At 38.5% G+C, this 15,632-nt stretch overlaps 1 protein-coding gene and 2 long non-coding RNA genes across 3 annotated transcripts; 1 reads left to right on the forward strand and 2 right to left on the reverse strand.

The window, feature by feature from the left end:
- Positions 1–549: 549 nt before the first annotated feature.
- On the reverse strand, positions 550–5,129 carry LOC143888077 (homer protein). The gene is made up of 3 exons (XM_077392372.1): positions 4,614–5,129; positions 1,028–1,400; positions 550–898 (listed from the first exon to the last, which is right to left on the reverse strand). The coding sequence occupies exons 1-3, from the start codon at positions 5,037–5,039 to the stop codon at positions 696–698; spliced, it is 1,002 nt and encodes a 333-aa protein (XP_077248487.1). The 5' UTR covers positions 5,040–5,129; the 3' UTR covers positions 550–695.
- A 3,053-nt stretch (positions 5,130–8,182) lies between these two features.
- On the forward strand, positions 8,183–9,757 carry LOC143888079 (uncharacterized). Its single transcript, XR_013254476.1, has 2 exons — positions 8,183–8,475; positions 9,192–9,757. It is a non-coding gene; the product is annotated as an uncharacterized LOC143888079 (long non-coding RNA).
- Positions 9,758–10,519: 762 nt separating this feature from the next.
- Positions 10,520–11,852, reverse strand: LOC143888078 (uncharacterized). Its single transcript, XR_013254475.1, has 2 exons — positions 11,047–11,852; positions 10,520–10,860 (listed from the first exon to the last, which is right to left on the reverse strand). It is a non-coding gene; the product is annotated as an uncharacterized LOC143888078 (long non-coding RNA).
- Positions 11,853–15,632: the final 3,780 nt, after the last annotated feature.

Genomic DNA, 15,632 nt, shown 5'->3' on the forward strand with positions numbered 1-15,632 from the left:
GAAAACAAAAGCCCCATCGAAATGGATAAACATTAATTACCAAATTAATGAGAAAAAATTGAAGTACCAAAATATACAAAATTTACCCAAGGACATGATATCATCATACTAAAGCACCTTTTCCATCTTCCATGCCACAATAAACATATTTAAGTTCTTAATGAAAAGATTAATCATGCAGGGATAGCTAGATATTATTAGTGCACTCTAACACACCACTCCAATTGGCCGCAAGCCTCAATCAAACAAATGGTTTTGTTAATTTACATGCAGTACTTTAAATGCATAACCAAACACATTCAAGAACTCTATGCCTCCATGGGACAAAAAAGAACAGGGCACACAGCATAGCACCTAGAACTAATGGAGTATAGACCACTGGTGCTAAAAAATGGAGTAAGTCTGGCATGCACACATTATACCTACCTTGACCTCCCGTTAGAATGTCAAGTACTACTTAAAAGGTTTTCCATGTATTTCCATATGGTTATGCTCTCAATAAAATTAAAAATGTTACCACCCACCGAAGGTAAAAAATGAATATCACAATTAACTGTATAAAGCTCTAGGATACTTTCATTATATCCGAGAATGTTTGCTACTTGAATGTTTATATATGGTAATGTAAAATATGTTTTTTACAAATCAGTCACCACCTTCAAAAAGCATATATGGCCTCCAGACTAAATGATTCCTCACCTTAAATTGGACTGCGAAACTGATTTTCTGATAGGAAAAGGACTCAATAATCCCATCTTAAAGCAGTAATCCAGACCAATAGAAGCAAAAATAAAGATAAAAAAATTCTCAGATACATACACTGCTCCATCAATAGCATGTGATATGAAACTGCCGGTATTGAATTCCAAAGGCTCTCCGGCCTCCAATTCAGCAAGGCCTGCATTTTCAAGCAATGTCTTTTACTTCTCAATTTTAAGATGCCCACATTAAATTTGTTGACCAATCAAGCCTCCTGTAACAAAATATGTATGCTTCTATAATTACAAAAAGAACAATTTAACAATACCTTTAACGAAACTAAAAGCTGCAGACGTTCCAGTTTTAAGCTGAATGTTGTCTAAGTCTCTTCTTATTGTGTAGCGAAAGGTAACTCCAAACAAAGCACAGCTAATGAAGATGACTCCCAAGTGGAGTATTAGCGAGGCAATGCCTGTGGCTTGAGAGAAGGAAATAGGCAGCCCTGCAAGTGTGCCAACTACAGCAGAAACAAATGCTGCTTTTATGGATTCCAACCTCTCTACATCTTTGTCAATCTCCTGGCTTTCATTGTTCTCCAAACTATCACCAGACCTGTTCCAGCCCCTGGTGCTTGATAGAGACAGTTCCGCTTGTTCAACCATAGCTCTTGCTTCTAACAATTCTCTTTGGCTTTCTGCAATCTTGAAGGGGCAACAAAATTGATATCATAAATAAACCCACTATCTTTCTCAAACAATGTACTGATGAACCATGAAATCTTCAAGGATGAGGCAGTTAAAGAGAGGAATGAATGAATGAATGATTACACGAGCAGGCCCTCATTATCCATGAATCCAAAGTCAGAACTAGCAATTGAACAGCTGTATTTCTGTAATTAGTGCAATCACAATATGTTATAACTTCTGATTACTGTCACGTTTTATCAGTCCGTGAGGGTAGACTTTGTAATTTGTGCAATCACAATATATGGTACTCTAACTAAGGTGCAGCTTTCATACAGCCTTATCTTATGTTTTACTTATATGTGGACTGTAGGAGCATGGCACTAGGTTCAGGAATATCCGAATATGACTGCATTTCCCCAAATCCAGAACACAGACTCAGATAGGAGTATCCTATCTGTAGCATGCTATCCATATCTGCTTTATGATTTTGATCATTAGAAATCTTCTCCACTATGAAATTAACTTTAGTTTTGTTAGACTAAAATATCACACCATGAAATTAATTTGTAGTTTTATCAACTGTGTGAGTTTTAGTATTTATTGCATGCTACTACTGCTATTATTATTTTGAATGGTTTAAATGATTCTTGATGTGAGACATGTGGTTGCGGCGAGCATGGATCGAACACGCAACGTTCAGGTCTTCAGGGTGATGCTCTCCCAACACTTAACGACACTATTACAAGTTATGGAATCTTTACAACAATCTACACATACTATTATGATGGGCAAAATATGAAAAGTGCCAGTAACAGACCTGGTACAACAGAATGGGTAACTAATGCAGGTGGCAGAAGGCGGAAGCGACTTAGATCTCTTGAAAATATTTTGCAGATCTGAAACAGAAACTCCGAATTCTTGATTAGTTCAAGCAAGGGAACGCGAGAACTCCGGGAACGTATAGCGAACTGAGAAAATACGGCTTTAGATCTTGCATTCAGCAAGATATTATAGATGAAATCTGGAAAAATAAACTAGAACACTAGTCTAGAATTCCATTCTTTTTTTTCTCAAAGAAAAGATACAATAATGGAGAAGGACCTCCAACACACTCTCCAAACAAGAGCAACTCTCTCTCTCTCTCTCTCTCTCTCTCTCTCTCTCTCTCTCTCTCTCTCTCTCTCTCTCTCTCTCTCTCTCATCTCCAAATCAAAGTCTAAATGAAAATGAAGCGAGATTGGCGCTATATAGACATTCCTTACAAACTAACACAACCGGCATAACTTGCTAAGTGTAAAAAGACTAAAAAGGACATGTCCAAGATACAATAATGGAGAAGGACCTCCAACACACTCTCCAAACAAGAGCAACTCTCTCTCTCTCTCTCTCTCTCTCATCTCAAATCTCAAATCTCAAATCTCCAAATCAAAGTCTAAATGAAAATGAAGCGAGATTGGCGCTATATAGACATTCCTTACAAACTAACACAACCGGCATAACTTGCTAAGTGTAAAAAGACAAAAAAGGACATGTCCAAGTAACAAAAGACTAATAAGGAAGACTCCTAGTATGACAATTATACTAATGCAGTTAATGAATAAGCCAATGCGCCAGGGGATGCACTACACCACTCTCCCCTTCTTGAGTAGAACTCGGTCTTGAGTTCGAATCAGTTTCACTCAGGAATGAGTGCACCTGGATCAAAGATAAAGATGATCCTCTCTCGGTTCATGTCCGCCATCCCATAAAACTCAATCTACCGCCTCTAATGTCCTGGCTTATGTGAACTCTCCCTGCAAGGGTGGCGGTGTGGTGGAGTATCAGTCAATCTCAAATCAACGTATTGTTGAATATGGCATATGTGTAGCAGTCGACTATGCAAACCGGCTGTAAACTCATCATAGAAGTCATCTGTGACTGGTGTATTAACTGTGTGCAGCACCATATCTCTCGCAACAATGGCTGCCATAGGTTCCCTTGCAACTATGGCAAAGTCACCATCAACAACCTATGTACAACAAGTATCCATACTGTATCACCTACCAGTATGAGTATCAAATTCTGTTAGATTTTTTTTTTTTTTTTGGTAGGTAAGCTGGGATCAAACCTCCGACCTCTAGGTTGGAAAGCAAAGCCTTTACCATCGAGCTAGATGCCCAATCCCTAAATTCTGTTAGATTAGACCCTATAGTCTAGGCCATCTCTAAGGTGCACAAAGATGCTTTATGTTTCTAGAGTGTTTCATTAAAATCTAAACTACCCCTTCAAGGCCTACAATGAGAAGAATGCACTTGTTCACCCAATTACCTCCATTTTCAGGGTACAACAAAATGTTCTCAACAATGACCAATCTAATTAAGGCTAGTCAGAAAGGGAGAATATTGACATCTCATTCCTTTCTAGTAGAGCTATTTTATTTGCACGAGCCCAACTTACTTAAAACCAAGTGAATTGATATATTTCTTTTAGGGGGGTGGATGGGTTTATCCACCTTTTGCATTTTGCTCAAATTGCCAAAAGACTAGAGTGCAAGATATGCATTACAATCAACCAACTTAGGCAAGAAACTAGACCATTCAATTATTCAAACGGTTTAACTACATGTTTGAGGAAGCAGATTGTTCCATGAGTTCAGAGAAGTGAAATTCATCTTGTGAATTTTTAGTGCCCAGGCCTCATATACCAGACTTCCTGTCATGTAAAAGTACACACGTGCATAAGTTGCATGTTCTTGACCATAAGTTTCAATTCAAACTCCACTCCAAGCATTAGAAACAAGTTCACAGGAAGTTCCAGAATGGCTAATGTCAATGTCTGTTGTTACTGGTAAGGGTGTATATGTTATGGCTTGGTTGATAGGAAAGTTGCAACAATTTATATAGACGTTTTGTTGAGCGGTGTATGCATGTATGTATAAATATATTCTCCTGAAAACCAGTCATTTTGTAGAGAGAAAAAGAAAGAAAAAACTATATAGACTTGTGGATATTTAAAATTTTCCCTTGATTTCAATCCTTGCTTCTAACAACAGTAAAATCAAACATTATTCTTCACAATCCAAATTGTTGATTTAAGGGCTTAGTGTTTAGCGCTTCTTAACGCTAATAAAGTGCAATAAGAAAACAAATCAGTAGCCCAGATTGCCAATAAATTAAAATATGTAGCAGATACATTATCACTTCACAAGATTTCCTCTTAAGATAAAAAGCGAAAAAAGGGGTGACCGACCTCAGAGGTTCTGTTCTCGAGCTGGCCGACGTAATCTTTCAATTGGGAAGCTTCCTTTTCCTGTCTTTCGATCTCAGCGAGCTCCTTTCTTGCCATTTCCACTCTCTGCGTTGCCTTTTCCAATCCATCAAACAGAACCCTGTTCTCTTCTCTGTTCATCAGATCTTGAACTTGCTTATCAACCAGTCCCGACACAAGATCCCTCATGCCCATTGATTCTCTCTCTTCCGAGCTGCATTTCACAAACAGCTTTCGAGATATTGAAGGCGACATGCCAATGGTTGAAATGGAGAGAGGAGAGAGGAGAAAACCGAAAGATGGGAAGGGATTTGAGGTGTTTGATGAAGAAATGAACTTGGGTTTGTGTTGGAATCTCTTCATAGTGGGAAGAAGGGACTTTGAGAATCGAAGGGATGTTGAATGCATGTTTCTCTGAGTTTTATCACACAAGGGTTTATCCGTCTATCCTTCGTTTTAGAGGAAAATCTATAGCCGTTGCTACTGTCACGAGAGAACTATACACTGAAACTTTGTGTATAACTGATCTCTAGTCTACTCATCAGACTGTGACAACCGATTGTCAGCTCCAAGCCGATTATTGGAGTCAACATTACGTTTAATTTTGAGTCCGATAATTGGTTGGGGGCTCACAATTGGCTGCCACAATCTGAAACGAACAGGCCTCAGAAGGAAATGAATAAATGATATGATTGTGGTTAAGACTACTACTAAGGAAACCAGCTACCAGCTGCATAACCAAGGGGAGAGACGAACAAATCCTTACACGCCACATGGCTTAGAGGAGGGTAGTTTTGCCATTTTAAGAAAATAATAAGAAGAAAGGGACTATGATAAACTCAAGTAGTTGTTAAGTGTGAGGAGGTTAATTGCTAGTTCTAAACAAGGGCACAAGGCGTAAGGATCAAAAGGGCTTTAAATCATTCAAAAAATAAGATGAAGTATTTATCAAGTAGATTGGTGGAGAGAGAAGCATTTCTATTGGTGCATGATCTTCAAGGAAAGGAATATGGATTCCCAGTTCTTTACTTTCCCTTTTCTCTCGATTGAAAGGAAAGTCAAACAGTGCGAAACGGCTTGCAATTGGCAACCAAACACGGTTAGAAAATGGAAAATGTGTCATTTTATTTTAATTTTCTACTTCTTGGTGCATCCAAACAGACCTTAGCAAGTTATAAGAAGGAAAACAGTTTGAAAATGGGATTCTGTTTGGAAAATAAACGGGATCCCGTTTTCCTAGCTAATCTCTTATAATAATATATCCAAAAAAAATCATAAATTATGGGCCCCACCTAATCCTTGGGTTTGAGTAGAATTGGTGCATGGGACTCATCGTATGCATAGATTTGGGTGGAGATAGTGGTCCCACTCGTGTGTAAAATGGTGGGGCCACTAATGCTATTCATTGTATTAAAATGATGAGCCTTAACTTATGTTGTAAAATGATGTGCCTCACCTATGCATGAGGTGTAAAAAATCCACTATAAAAAAATTCTTGTAAAAAGCCAAAAAGGAATGGCAAAGGAAAGAAAGATGCTTATTTTAGTTACTTACTTAGTATATATTATAAATTTCGCTTATTTTATGAGGAAAAAAAAATCTACCACAGGTACTTTGGTCACAAACAGATGGCAACTTGGCATGACTGGATTTGCAAAAGGGTGATGATATTTTCACCAGCCTGCAGTACTTGCACAACCCCCTTATAATGGGGGGTGAAAATATCATCTCCCTTTGCAAAATTCACTCAAATAATGAGTGAAGGGCGATGATATTTTCACCCCCCATTCAGTACCCATCCCTCCCCCCTCCCCCACGCCACCAACGTGATTTGACGTCAAAAAGCGTTAAAGTTGCCCACTGTTCACGTTATAAGTGGGGCGAATGCATAGGTGAAAATATCATCTCCCATTAGGGAAAGTAGAAGAATAAATGGGAAATGTTATCAGCACTACTGTATTTTGATGAAGGCACTCTCACTTTATTAAAAGTACGGTATGGCCCGCACCATAGGATGATCCAAACCGTCCATTAGAAGGGTCACAACCTAAATAGGTTGTGCCCCAAAAATTATTTCTATAGCTTGATCCTAACCCTCCGATCTATAGAGGGTTAGGATCAACCCTCTAAAATTCAAATTGGAGGGTTAGGATCAACCTATGGAAACGTTTTTTAATGCAGAATCTATTTAGGATGTGGCCCATCTAATGGACGGTTTGGATCATCCTATGGTGCTGGTAATACCGTACTTTTAATAAAGTGAGGAGTGCTGATAACATTTCCCTAGAAGAATTCTTTTGCAAAACATCCTTTTGGAAATTGGAAATTGCTCCCTATATTTTTGGCAATATAGGACTAAAAAATCCGCAAAACGGATCTTGCGAACCGGATCATGGAACACGTAGGTTTGGTATTTATGGTGACCCTATTCTAAGGCAGCAAGGCCTATTCTCTTTTACCTAATAGACTAATAGTCCAATACGGACGTCAACGCAGCCAAGCCCAATTCTCACTTGTTTTTCCCTGAATGGCCCAATTCTCACTTTCTTCCAAAGATTAAAAAAAAAAAAAAGGGTAAACGAGGAATGCAACATGAAAAGCTACAAGGCATCACTACCGGAATTCTTAAAATTAATTAGCTTTAACAATACTTAAATTGTTAATCATGTCGAGTCCATTGCACTGTCCCACCTAAAATCGTGATTCAAGAATTGAACCTACCAGCTAAACACTTTTTTAATTGATATCACGGCCTCTTATGTTTGAACTGCATTACACTTCACATTCTTAATTACTTTTCTAACTAGTTGCAGACCCGTGCAACCGACTAAAAATGGAAATGATTCGTACAAAAATTTCCAAACTTGAAAAATCTGACTGTTTGAAGGTAAAAATGAAAACTACTAACTTTGGACATTTTCTTTCAAAGAATTTCTTTTTTTTCCTATATATATATAGAAAACGGTTCCTACACATATGTATAGAGAGTTCTCTACACACTAGCTTAAAATGCAGTCGGGGCCCACATTGTTTGGGTGATCCAAGCCATCCATTTTAAAGGCCCTCACATAGATAGGGTGTCTACAAAAAATCAGATCCATAGGATCATCCCAACCCTACGATTTGTGGAGGTAAAATGGATGTCTTTAAACCTTCACAAATTAGTCCATTTTTTGCCTCCAGGGTTCGAATGGTTAGGATGATCCTATGGATCTAATTTTTTGTGGACATCCTATCTATGAGAGGGCCTAAAAAATGAATGGTTTGGATCACCCAAATAATGTGGCCCCCACTGTATTTTAAGCTAGTGTGTAGATAACTTATCTACACATGTGTGTAGGAACCATTTTCTCATATATATATATATATATATATATATATATATATATATATATATATATAGAGGAAAAGGATTGTACGCTCAACCGTCTGTAACTTTGGTGCGGAAGAGTTTTAAATCGTGTTTTCATTGGTCGAAATTTGGGGCCCACCGTGCGATTGAAAACCCAAAATAACACACCTTCGTATACAGTGGCAGATGGGAGGGGAAAAAAAACCCAAAAAAACCCCATCTTCCACGACAGTAGCTTCTGCGAGGGAAAGGAAACCCAAAAAATCTGCAGATTCTCTCGCTCTCTCTCCGATTCCGGCCGGCCCCAAAAAAACCCACCTTCGCCGACAGTAGCAGATGTGAGGGAAAAAAAACTCATCTTCCACGACAGTAGCAGATGCGAGGGAAAAAAAACCCAAAAAATCTGCAAGGTCTCTCGCCCTCTCTCCGACTCTGGCCGGCTCTCTTCCTCTCTCCGACTCCCGCGAAGTTCTCTCTCCCTCTCTCCAACAGGTATGTCTTTTTTCTTGTTTTTTTTTCTTTGGGTTTAGTTCTATTCTAGGGTTTTTCTTGTTCTCTCTCCCTCTCTCCAACAGGCAAGCCCTCAAGTCCCAAAAAATCTCTGGTCAACCCACCCTTTCCACCACTTACCAAACCTTCACCATTATTTTGATGGTTTTTTGAAAAATTTCCTTCGCTTTGTGAACCCAACAACACTCATTTGAGAAGAGGAGCTGATGATGATGCTGCCTGGTCCATAAAATTTATGTTTGGCTGTTGATACTCGTATCCCCGTCCCAGGAGAGAAGTAAATTTAGAAAAGAAAGATTTATACATGTTCCTAAAAAATTTACATGTTCCTATCTCTTAATGTTGTGAATTTTAATTTGTGGGTTTACTGTTGATCCACCCTATATTTGGAACATCATCATGGGCATCACCTTTAATATTGTGTTGAAGGACATTTCATCATGTTTGAACCAAACATTTATTTTGTTGTGATGGAATGATGATTTTTTTTTTTTTTTTGAAAGATGATGGAATGATGACTTCTGCCACTGGTATTTGATGATTATATGGTCCTTACATTTCTATTTGCTTTCTTTAGCTGTGTATGCTTCCATGTCAAGAATCACCATTATAAGAAAATCTTCCTTCACCACATGATGGACATTTTTGGGTCCATCATTTTGTGTTGGTTTTGCAATTTGAGGAAATGTTTTCTGCAGGGTGGGTTTGTTCAGAGCATGGTGAGAGCTGAAAGGGCTAAACAAAGGATGAAGACTACTCTTGCTCAATTCGTTTACAACGATCACAGGGTGAAGACGTGTCAAAAGCATGCAAGTTCTAACTGGATGTTTCCTTGCCAAGGGTAACAATTTGATCTGTTGATGCTGTCATGTTCTCTTCCCTTTTCCCCTCTGTTGTTGCTATACTGCATTGTTAGCTTAGAATGCATTGGAGCAGAACTGTTCACTTTAATGGAACAGGTATCTGTCAAATGCTGATTCGCCACCAAACTGCGAATCATTGCCAATGAACCAGGTGCGCAACTCAAAGCTGGAAAATAACTGTTTCAAGTCACACCCACATGCATCACATTTGAAGAGCCCGAATTTGGTGAAGGAAGGCTTTATTCTGTAGGATGATATCAAAATGGAATAACTCAGTTATGTTTATGTAGAAAGTTAATTTATGTGTTTATTGTGGCATATGATGGAATTCTAGATTCCTTTGACCTTGTATTCCATTTTACATTCTGTTCAAAAGTGAATTATTTTTAGACATCTTTCTATAGCTGATTTTGTTGATTTTTCTTAGTCGGTTGCATTGACACAATTCCATCGATGGATGCAATTTATGCTATTTTCGGAAGTGTGGTATTGTCCAATAAACCTTTTGACTCCCTTCTAGTGTTTTGTTGGGTAGTTTTATGTAGTTTCTCATGCACTGAAACTGAGTCATGTTGAACCTTCTTGAAACAGCTTATGCTCAACTGTGGGTTCTTTGTGTTCTTGCTCTGACAGCCGAATGGTTTTAGTGTTTGTATTACAAAAATGGGTGCCCTTGGTTCATTACAATGCTACTTTCTTTTTAGTGGTTTGATGAGTAAATACCAAATAACTGAGTACTTACAAAACTACTTTGAGGAGTCCATGTTTAAGAATGGCTGTATTAAGAATAGTCACAAGAAATGCAAAGTAAGGTGGGTGGTTTCCATCAATTTTCCGCTGGTGGAAGAGTAAACGACCGTGAGAAAGAACCAAAAAAAAAAAAAAGAGAGTAGAGAATGTAGGTTGAATCCATCCTGGATGGCAACAAAACAAGCAATCAAGGTGTATTTGACAGAAAAATGCCCACATTTAGGCCCTACTCGTTTTGGGATTGTGGCAACCGATTGTCAGTTAATTTTGAGCCCAAAAATAGGTTGGAGGCTGACAATCGGTTGTCATAATATCAAACGAACAGGGCCTAAGAATTTTAACGGCTAGAGAAATTTACTTAGACCACATGAAGCAAAACATAAATGAGAAATTTACTAGTAAGGCCATCCCCATTACCTTTTCCCCAAAACCACTGGAGCAAATGAATTTCTAGTTGGCCATGATAATAATGTGCAAATTTCCAAACCAACTCATGATGATTGAAACATATGGACGTCAAAATACCAAAACAAGCAAAATACCCTCATAACAGAAAAAAAAAAAAAAAAAAAAAAACATTTAGATGTATTTATATGTCGTTGATTGCTTGTTGAAATGCCCGATAGAGCTCCGCAGAGAACCCAATTCCTCCTTCAAACTCATGGTATTTAGTATTTACAAACAATTTCATACAACCGAGGTCCTCCATACTCTTCACTGAATGTACTGCCTTGTCTCTAACACGGACACTCACCTGCATAAAATCCGATAAATATAGAACACCAGTATCAATATATTTTTTCTTTTGAAACTCACCAGTATTCAATAATTTAGCGTTTAAAAAAAAATGATAGAGACACATGCAGATCTAATGCGACAAAAATAAGAACCCTAGAAAAAAGACATAATCGAAAATAGATCAGAAAATAGCCAGACTTACCTGGGATTAAAGAACAGTAAAGATCGATCCCTTTTGAAGGTCCAAGAAAGGGAAATTGAGATCAGATCTTGTCGCTTTTACGAGAATCCGGTGGCGCCCGCCGGAGAAGGACGAGCAGCGTCGGAGAGAGAGAGAGTAGAGTCGGAGAGAGAGAGAGTAGAGTCCGAGAAGGAGGTTTTGGGTTTTCCTCTTCTCACAGTAGAAAGGGGTTTTGGGTTTTTCTCTTCTCCTCTTGTCTGTAGAAAGGGGTTTTGGGTTTTGTTTTCTTTATACCCAAAAAAATGGAAAACAACATACCTGTGAGTTGAAGCCGGTGGCGCCCGTCGGAGAAGGAGGTGGCGCCCGCCGGAGAAGGACGAGCCGCGTCAGATAGAGAGAGAGTAGAGTCGGAGAAGGAGGTTTTGGGTTTTCCTCTTCTCACAGTAGAAAGGGGTTTTGGGTTTTTCTGTTCTCCTCTTGTCTGTAGAAAGGGGTTTTGGGTTTTGTTTTCTTTATACCCAAACAAATGGAAAACAACATACCTGCGAGTTGAAGCCGGTGGCGCCCGTCGGAGAAGGAGGTGGCGCCCGCCGGAGAAGGACGAGCCGCGTCAGATAGAGAGAGAGTACAGTCGGAGAAGGAGTTTTGGGTTTTCCTCTTCTCACAGTAGAAAGGGGTTTTTGATTTTTCTCTTCTTCTCTTGTCTGTAGAAAGGGGTTTTGGGCTTTGTTTTCTTTATTTCGACGCGCGACGATTTGCGTGGGCCCAATGACATTTTTCACTCTACCGCACGAATTTTACAAACGCTCGACCGTATAATCCTTTTCCTCATATATATATATATATATTTCCACAAGGTCCCTACTCGCTGCTTACTCGAATTTTTTTCTTTATCAAAACCGCAGCGGCGGGGGAGGGGGTGGGGGTGATTCTAAAGCTTGAATGTGGTGCCATTATCAAAAAAGAGACTTGTAGGAGTGTTGTAATCAAAATAGCTGTGCATAATTTTTTTCCAAAATTTAATAACTATCTTTCCATTTAAAATTTTGACCAATAGGAAAAGAGGTTTCCTAACTGAAAAAAAAAAATAAGAGAGAGATTATGTAAAGGGTTGTGAATTTGTGATTAATGACTAAAATGTATAGAAAGTCAAAGTGGGCCGGTGAAAAAGTTTCGTAGGAGACTTTTACGCTTCTTAGGAACCTTTTTTGGAGAATAAGTAGGAGGTGAAGATTATGGGAGATCATGCCCTACTTTTTTGGAAATCTTTTTAGAAGCTTGACGACATGTGAAACTTTTAAGAGGATTCTAAGGGATTATTTTGGGGCAACCAATGGTCTAGATTAGGAGGTTTCCTAGGTGGGCATGCAGGGGCGATGGCACATGAAAGGGAAGGGGGGACAATTGCCTCTCTTAATTTTTTGGGAAAAAAAAATGAGGAGATTATATATGATGACCGGTCATGTATGAGGGTGCAGCCCAGGCCCACATTATTTGGGTGATCTAAACCGTTCATTTGTTGGGCCTTGATGTATATAAGATGTGCCCCAAAATATCTTCTCCATTAGATGATCCTAACCCTCCGAACAGTATAGAAATCTGCACATAATAGAGGGTGAGGGTTCGAATGAACAGCTGGAGAAATTTTTTTGGGATACACCCTGTCTACATCTACGTAAGACTAAAAAATTAATGGTTTGGATCAGCCAAACGATGCGGGGCGGCCGCCATATATAATCTCGTTAGAGAGGGTTTTTTTTGTTGACTCAAATAAACCCCAACAAATTGACACGTGATAACATAGAAATCTCAAGTAACTATATTTACTCCGTCAATACCCGTCAAGAATAACGCTATAACGAGAAAAGCTCATTAAAGAATGGATCATGGCCGATTATTTTGACCGATTTCTTTACCGATGTATCAATCGTAGGTAGAGAAGTTAAACCAGCAAAGCGTATTATGGCCAATAGAATCCCGAGTACAAATAAGTTTAAAATTTTAATTTTACCATTTTTATATCCCTTCTAAAAGATATCTTTTGCTCTTCCCAAGTGAGGGTTTTTCCCTTCCTTCTAAAAAAATATGCCCCCCGTCCTTTTAGGGATATAACAATGAACATATGAGGGGTATTTTTTTGGAACTATAATAGTGCTTTCTTTTGTTTGGAGAAAAAAAATTACTATAATTTTTGCCCCCCTTGTGCAAAATTTCTAGCATCGCCCCTGTGGGCATGGGATAGCATTGAAGAATTGGAGGATATAGTGTATTGTTTCTGATTTAAGCCCATGACTACTTTCAATGAAACGAAGATCGGTATTTTTGCAAAGAGGATAGATCTGAGACCATTTTTTTGGAAAAAATGGATCCGAAAAAATGGGGAAGAAGTGCAACCCGATACCTATCACATTCCGTTCTAAACTCATTTAAAACGATCGGACAGCTAATTACATGGTGAAACATGTGAGAGATAACTGGTAGAGTAAGAACATATTAGATCTTCTTGAGTTCTTCTCTTTCTGAGTTTAATAATTGGTTTTCGACTCACAATCGTTTGGCATAAATTGTTTGGGACCAATGAATCTTATCACAAAGACGGGCACGATTGGAGCACGATTGAATCTTATCGTTTGTTAGGAACGAGCCTAATAGGAATTGTACTTTTAGCATTATAATTTATATAAGAACTCCTATAAGCCATTTAGAAAGGAGTAAAATGAGGAAGAGGGGGGGGGGGGGGGGGGGGGGGGGGGGGGTAATAATTCCACGAATTCATGCGGAAAAGCTGTAGCCTAATGATTTTTCCGGAGAAGAAAGCGAAAAGAGAAAATATCTCAAGAGGGATTGATCTTTGGTGAATACGATTTAGGTGTGAGAAGAGTCGAAACGGTGACCAATCATTCATGTGTGCCACGAGTGGATGGAATGGAGAAGTGGGCCCCACGGAAGGTAGGGGAACCATGAACCGTGGTTGCAGCCAAAAGAGCAACCACCACTGGCTTTGTGTGGATGCAACAGAGTGTAATGAGGCCGATTGCTTAACGGCAACATTATCATAGGTCATGAGCTAATCATATCTTGTCATAGTCAGGGACGGAGCCAGGAATTTGCTCTAAGGAGGGGGCGAGGATGGTGGTTAGTGAAAAAAATATCAAAGGTTGACATAAATTTCAAATCAAATTGCTCTTAATTTTTAAAAAAAAATTTCGTTCTCAACCCCATTTAGTGATGAAAACACTCTTTTTTCTCTTGTTTATTTGTGTATTATAATAATCAACTGGGGCTTCAATTTTATAACATTTTTTTGATAAAAAATTAAATAAAATTGGAATATGGAAATAGGGTTCATAGTTAGAACAAGGGGAGATTTTTTACGGCGTCTGAGGTTAAAGTCCAGTATTTTTCAAAAAGTATAGTGAGCCCACTTCATAAGATGATTCAAACTATTTATCTGTTGGATTTGGCCACAATGTAAATAAGTTGTACCCCGTAAATCATCTCGATAGGATGATCCTAACCCTCGGATTTATAAAATTTTCCATAATGTGCGGTCCCTCTACCAATTAGAGGGCTAGGGTCATCTTATGGAGATGATTTACAGGTACAAGTTATTGAAGTTATGGCCCAACAAATGAACAGTTTGGATCATCCTATGAAGTGGGCCGAACTTACTTTTTGAAAAATTAATGGACTTTACTCCCTCCCACACCATAAAAAATGGACACAGTTATACACTTATTTTTCTCCCTTTAAATATATATCTCCCCTTCCTCCCTACTCCAAATGTATCTTGCTTTTGGACCCTAGAGGCTTAGACATATTAGGTGTTGAAATTTAGAATGAACGGTAGAGATGAAGATCTTAAATGCTTTAAAAATGCCACAAAAATAGCTGTTTTTGGAAACAGGGTGGAATCCCTTAAATACCTAATTAATTTTCTAAGAAATCCAAGGGGGCGGGCAAGATTACGTTTGGAAATTAAGAGAGGCAAACATTTCGGCAAAATCCAAGGGGGCGGACAAGATTACGTTTGGAAATTATAGAGTGGCAAAAAAAATCAGCAAAAATCTCCGTCTCTGGTCATAGTCCTAGGTCCGAACCATGGTAGGGCCCAAAATTGTATCCTGCATTTTATTTTTATTGAAAAAATGCCAAAACATCTATTTTCCAGTATCTTTTCCAATATATAGGCTATTGATATTTGCGATGCCATTGTTTAACAATTGCCCAAACTCGGCTTGTCTTTTCTTTTTTAATTAGCTAGAGCTGTTAGGGGACTGTAATAATCTTTAACAGCTGTTTAAATAATAAAAGACAATGTGTGTTAGTGCAATTATCAAAACATGGTAGTGCCAATATTTTTGGCCTACTACCTTAGTAGTCCCCCCAGCATAGACGTTCATAATCAACATCTCACTTTCTACGATTAAGTTCTTTCATAACTAATGCAGGGACGGATAGCGACACTGGAAGCTTGAAGAAGAACATTGAACAAGTTCTTGGCTTTTGGACAAGAACAAGTTCGAGGGACAAATTGGTAGAAATTTCTATCTAAAGCATAATTTATTTCATAATAAAAAAGGTTGCAACAGTTTACAATGCATGGC

Source organism: Tasmannia lanceolata, unplaced genomic scaffold (assembly GCF_043159265.1).
Source record: "Tasmannia lanceolata isolate RefF3 unplaced genomic scaffold, GAP_Taslan_0.1 ptg000012l, whole genome shotgun sequence".
Classification (NCBI taxonomy): domain Eukaryota; kingdom Viridiplantae; phylum Streptophyta; class Magnoliopsida; order Canellales; family Winteraceae; genus Tasmannia; species Tasmannia lanceolata.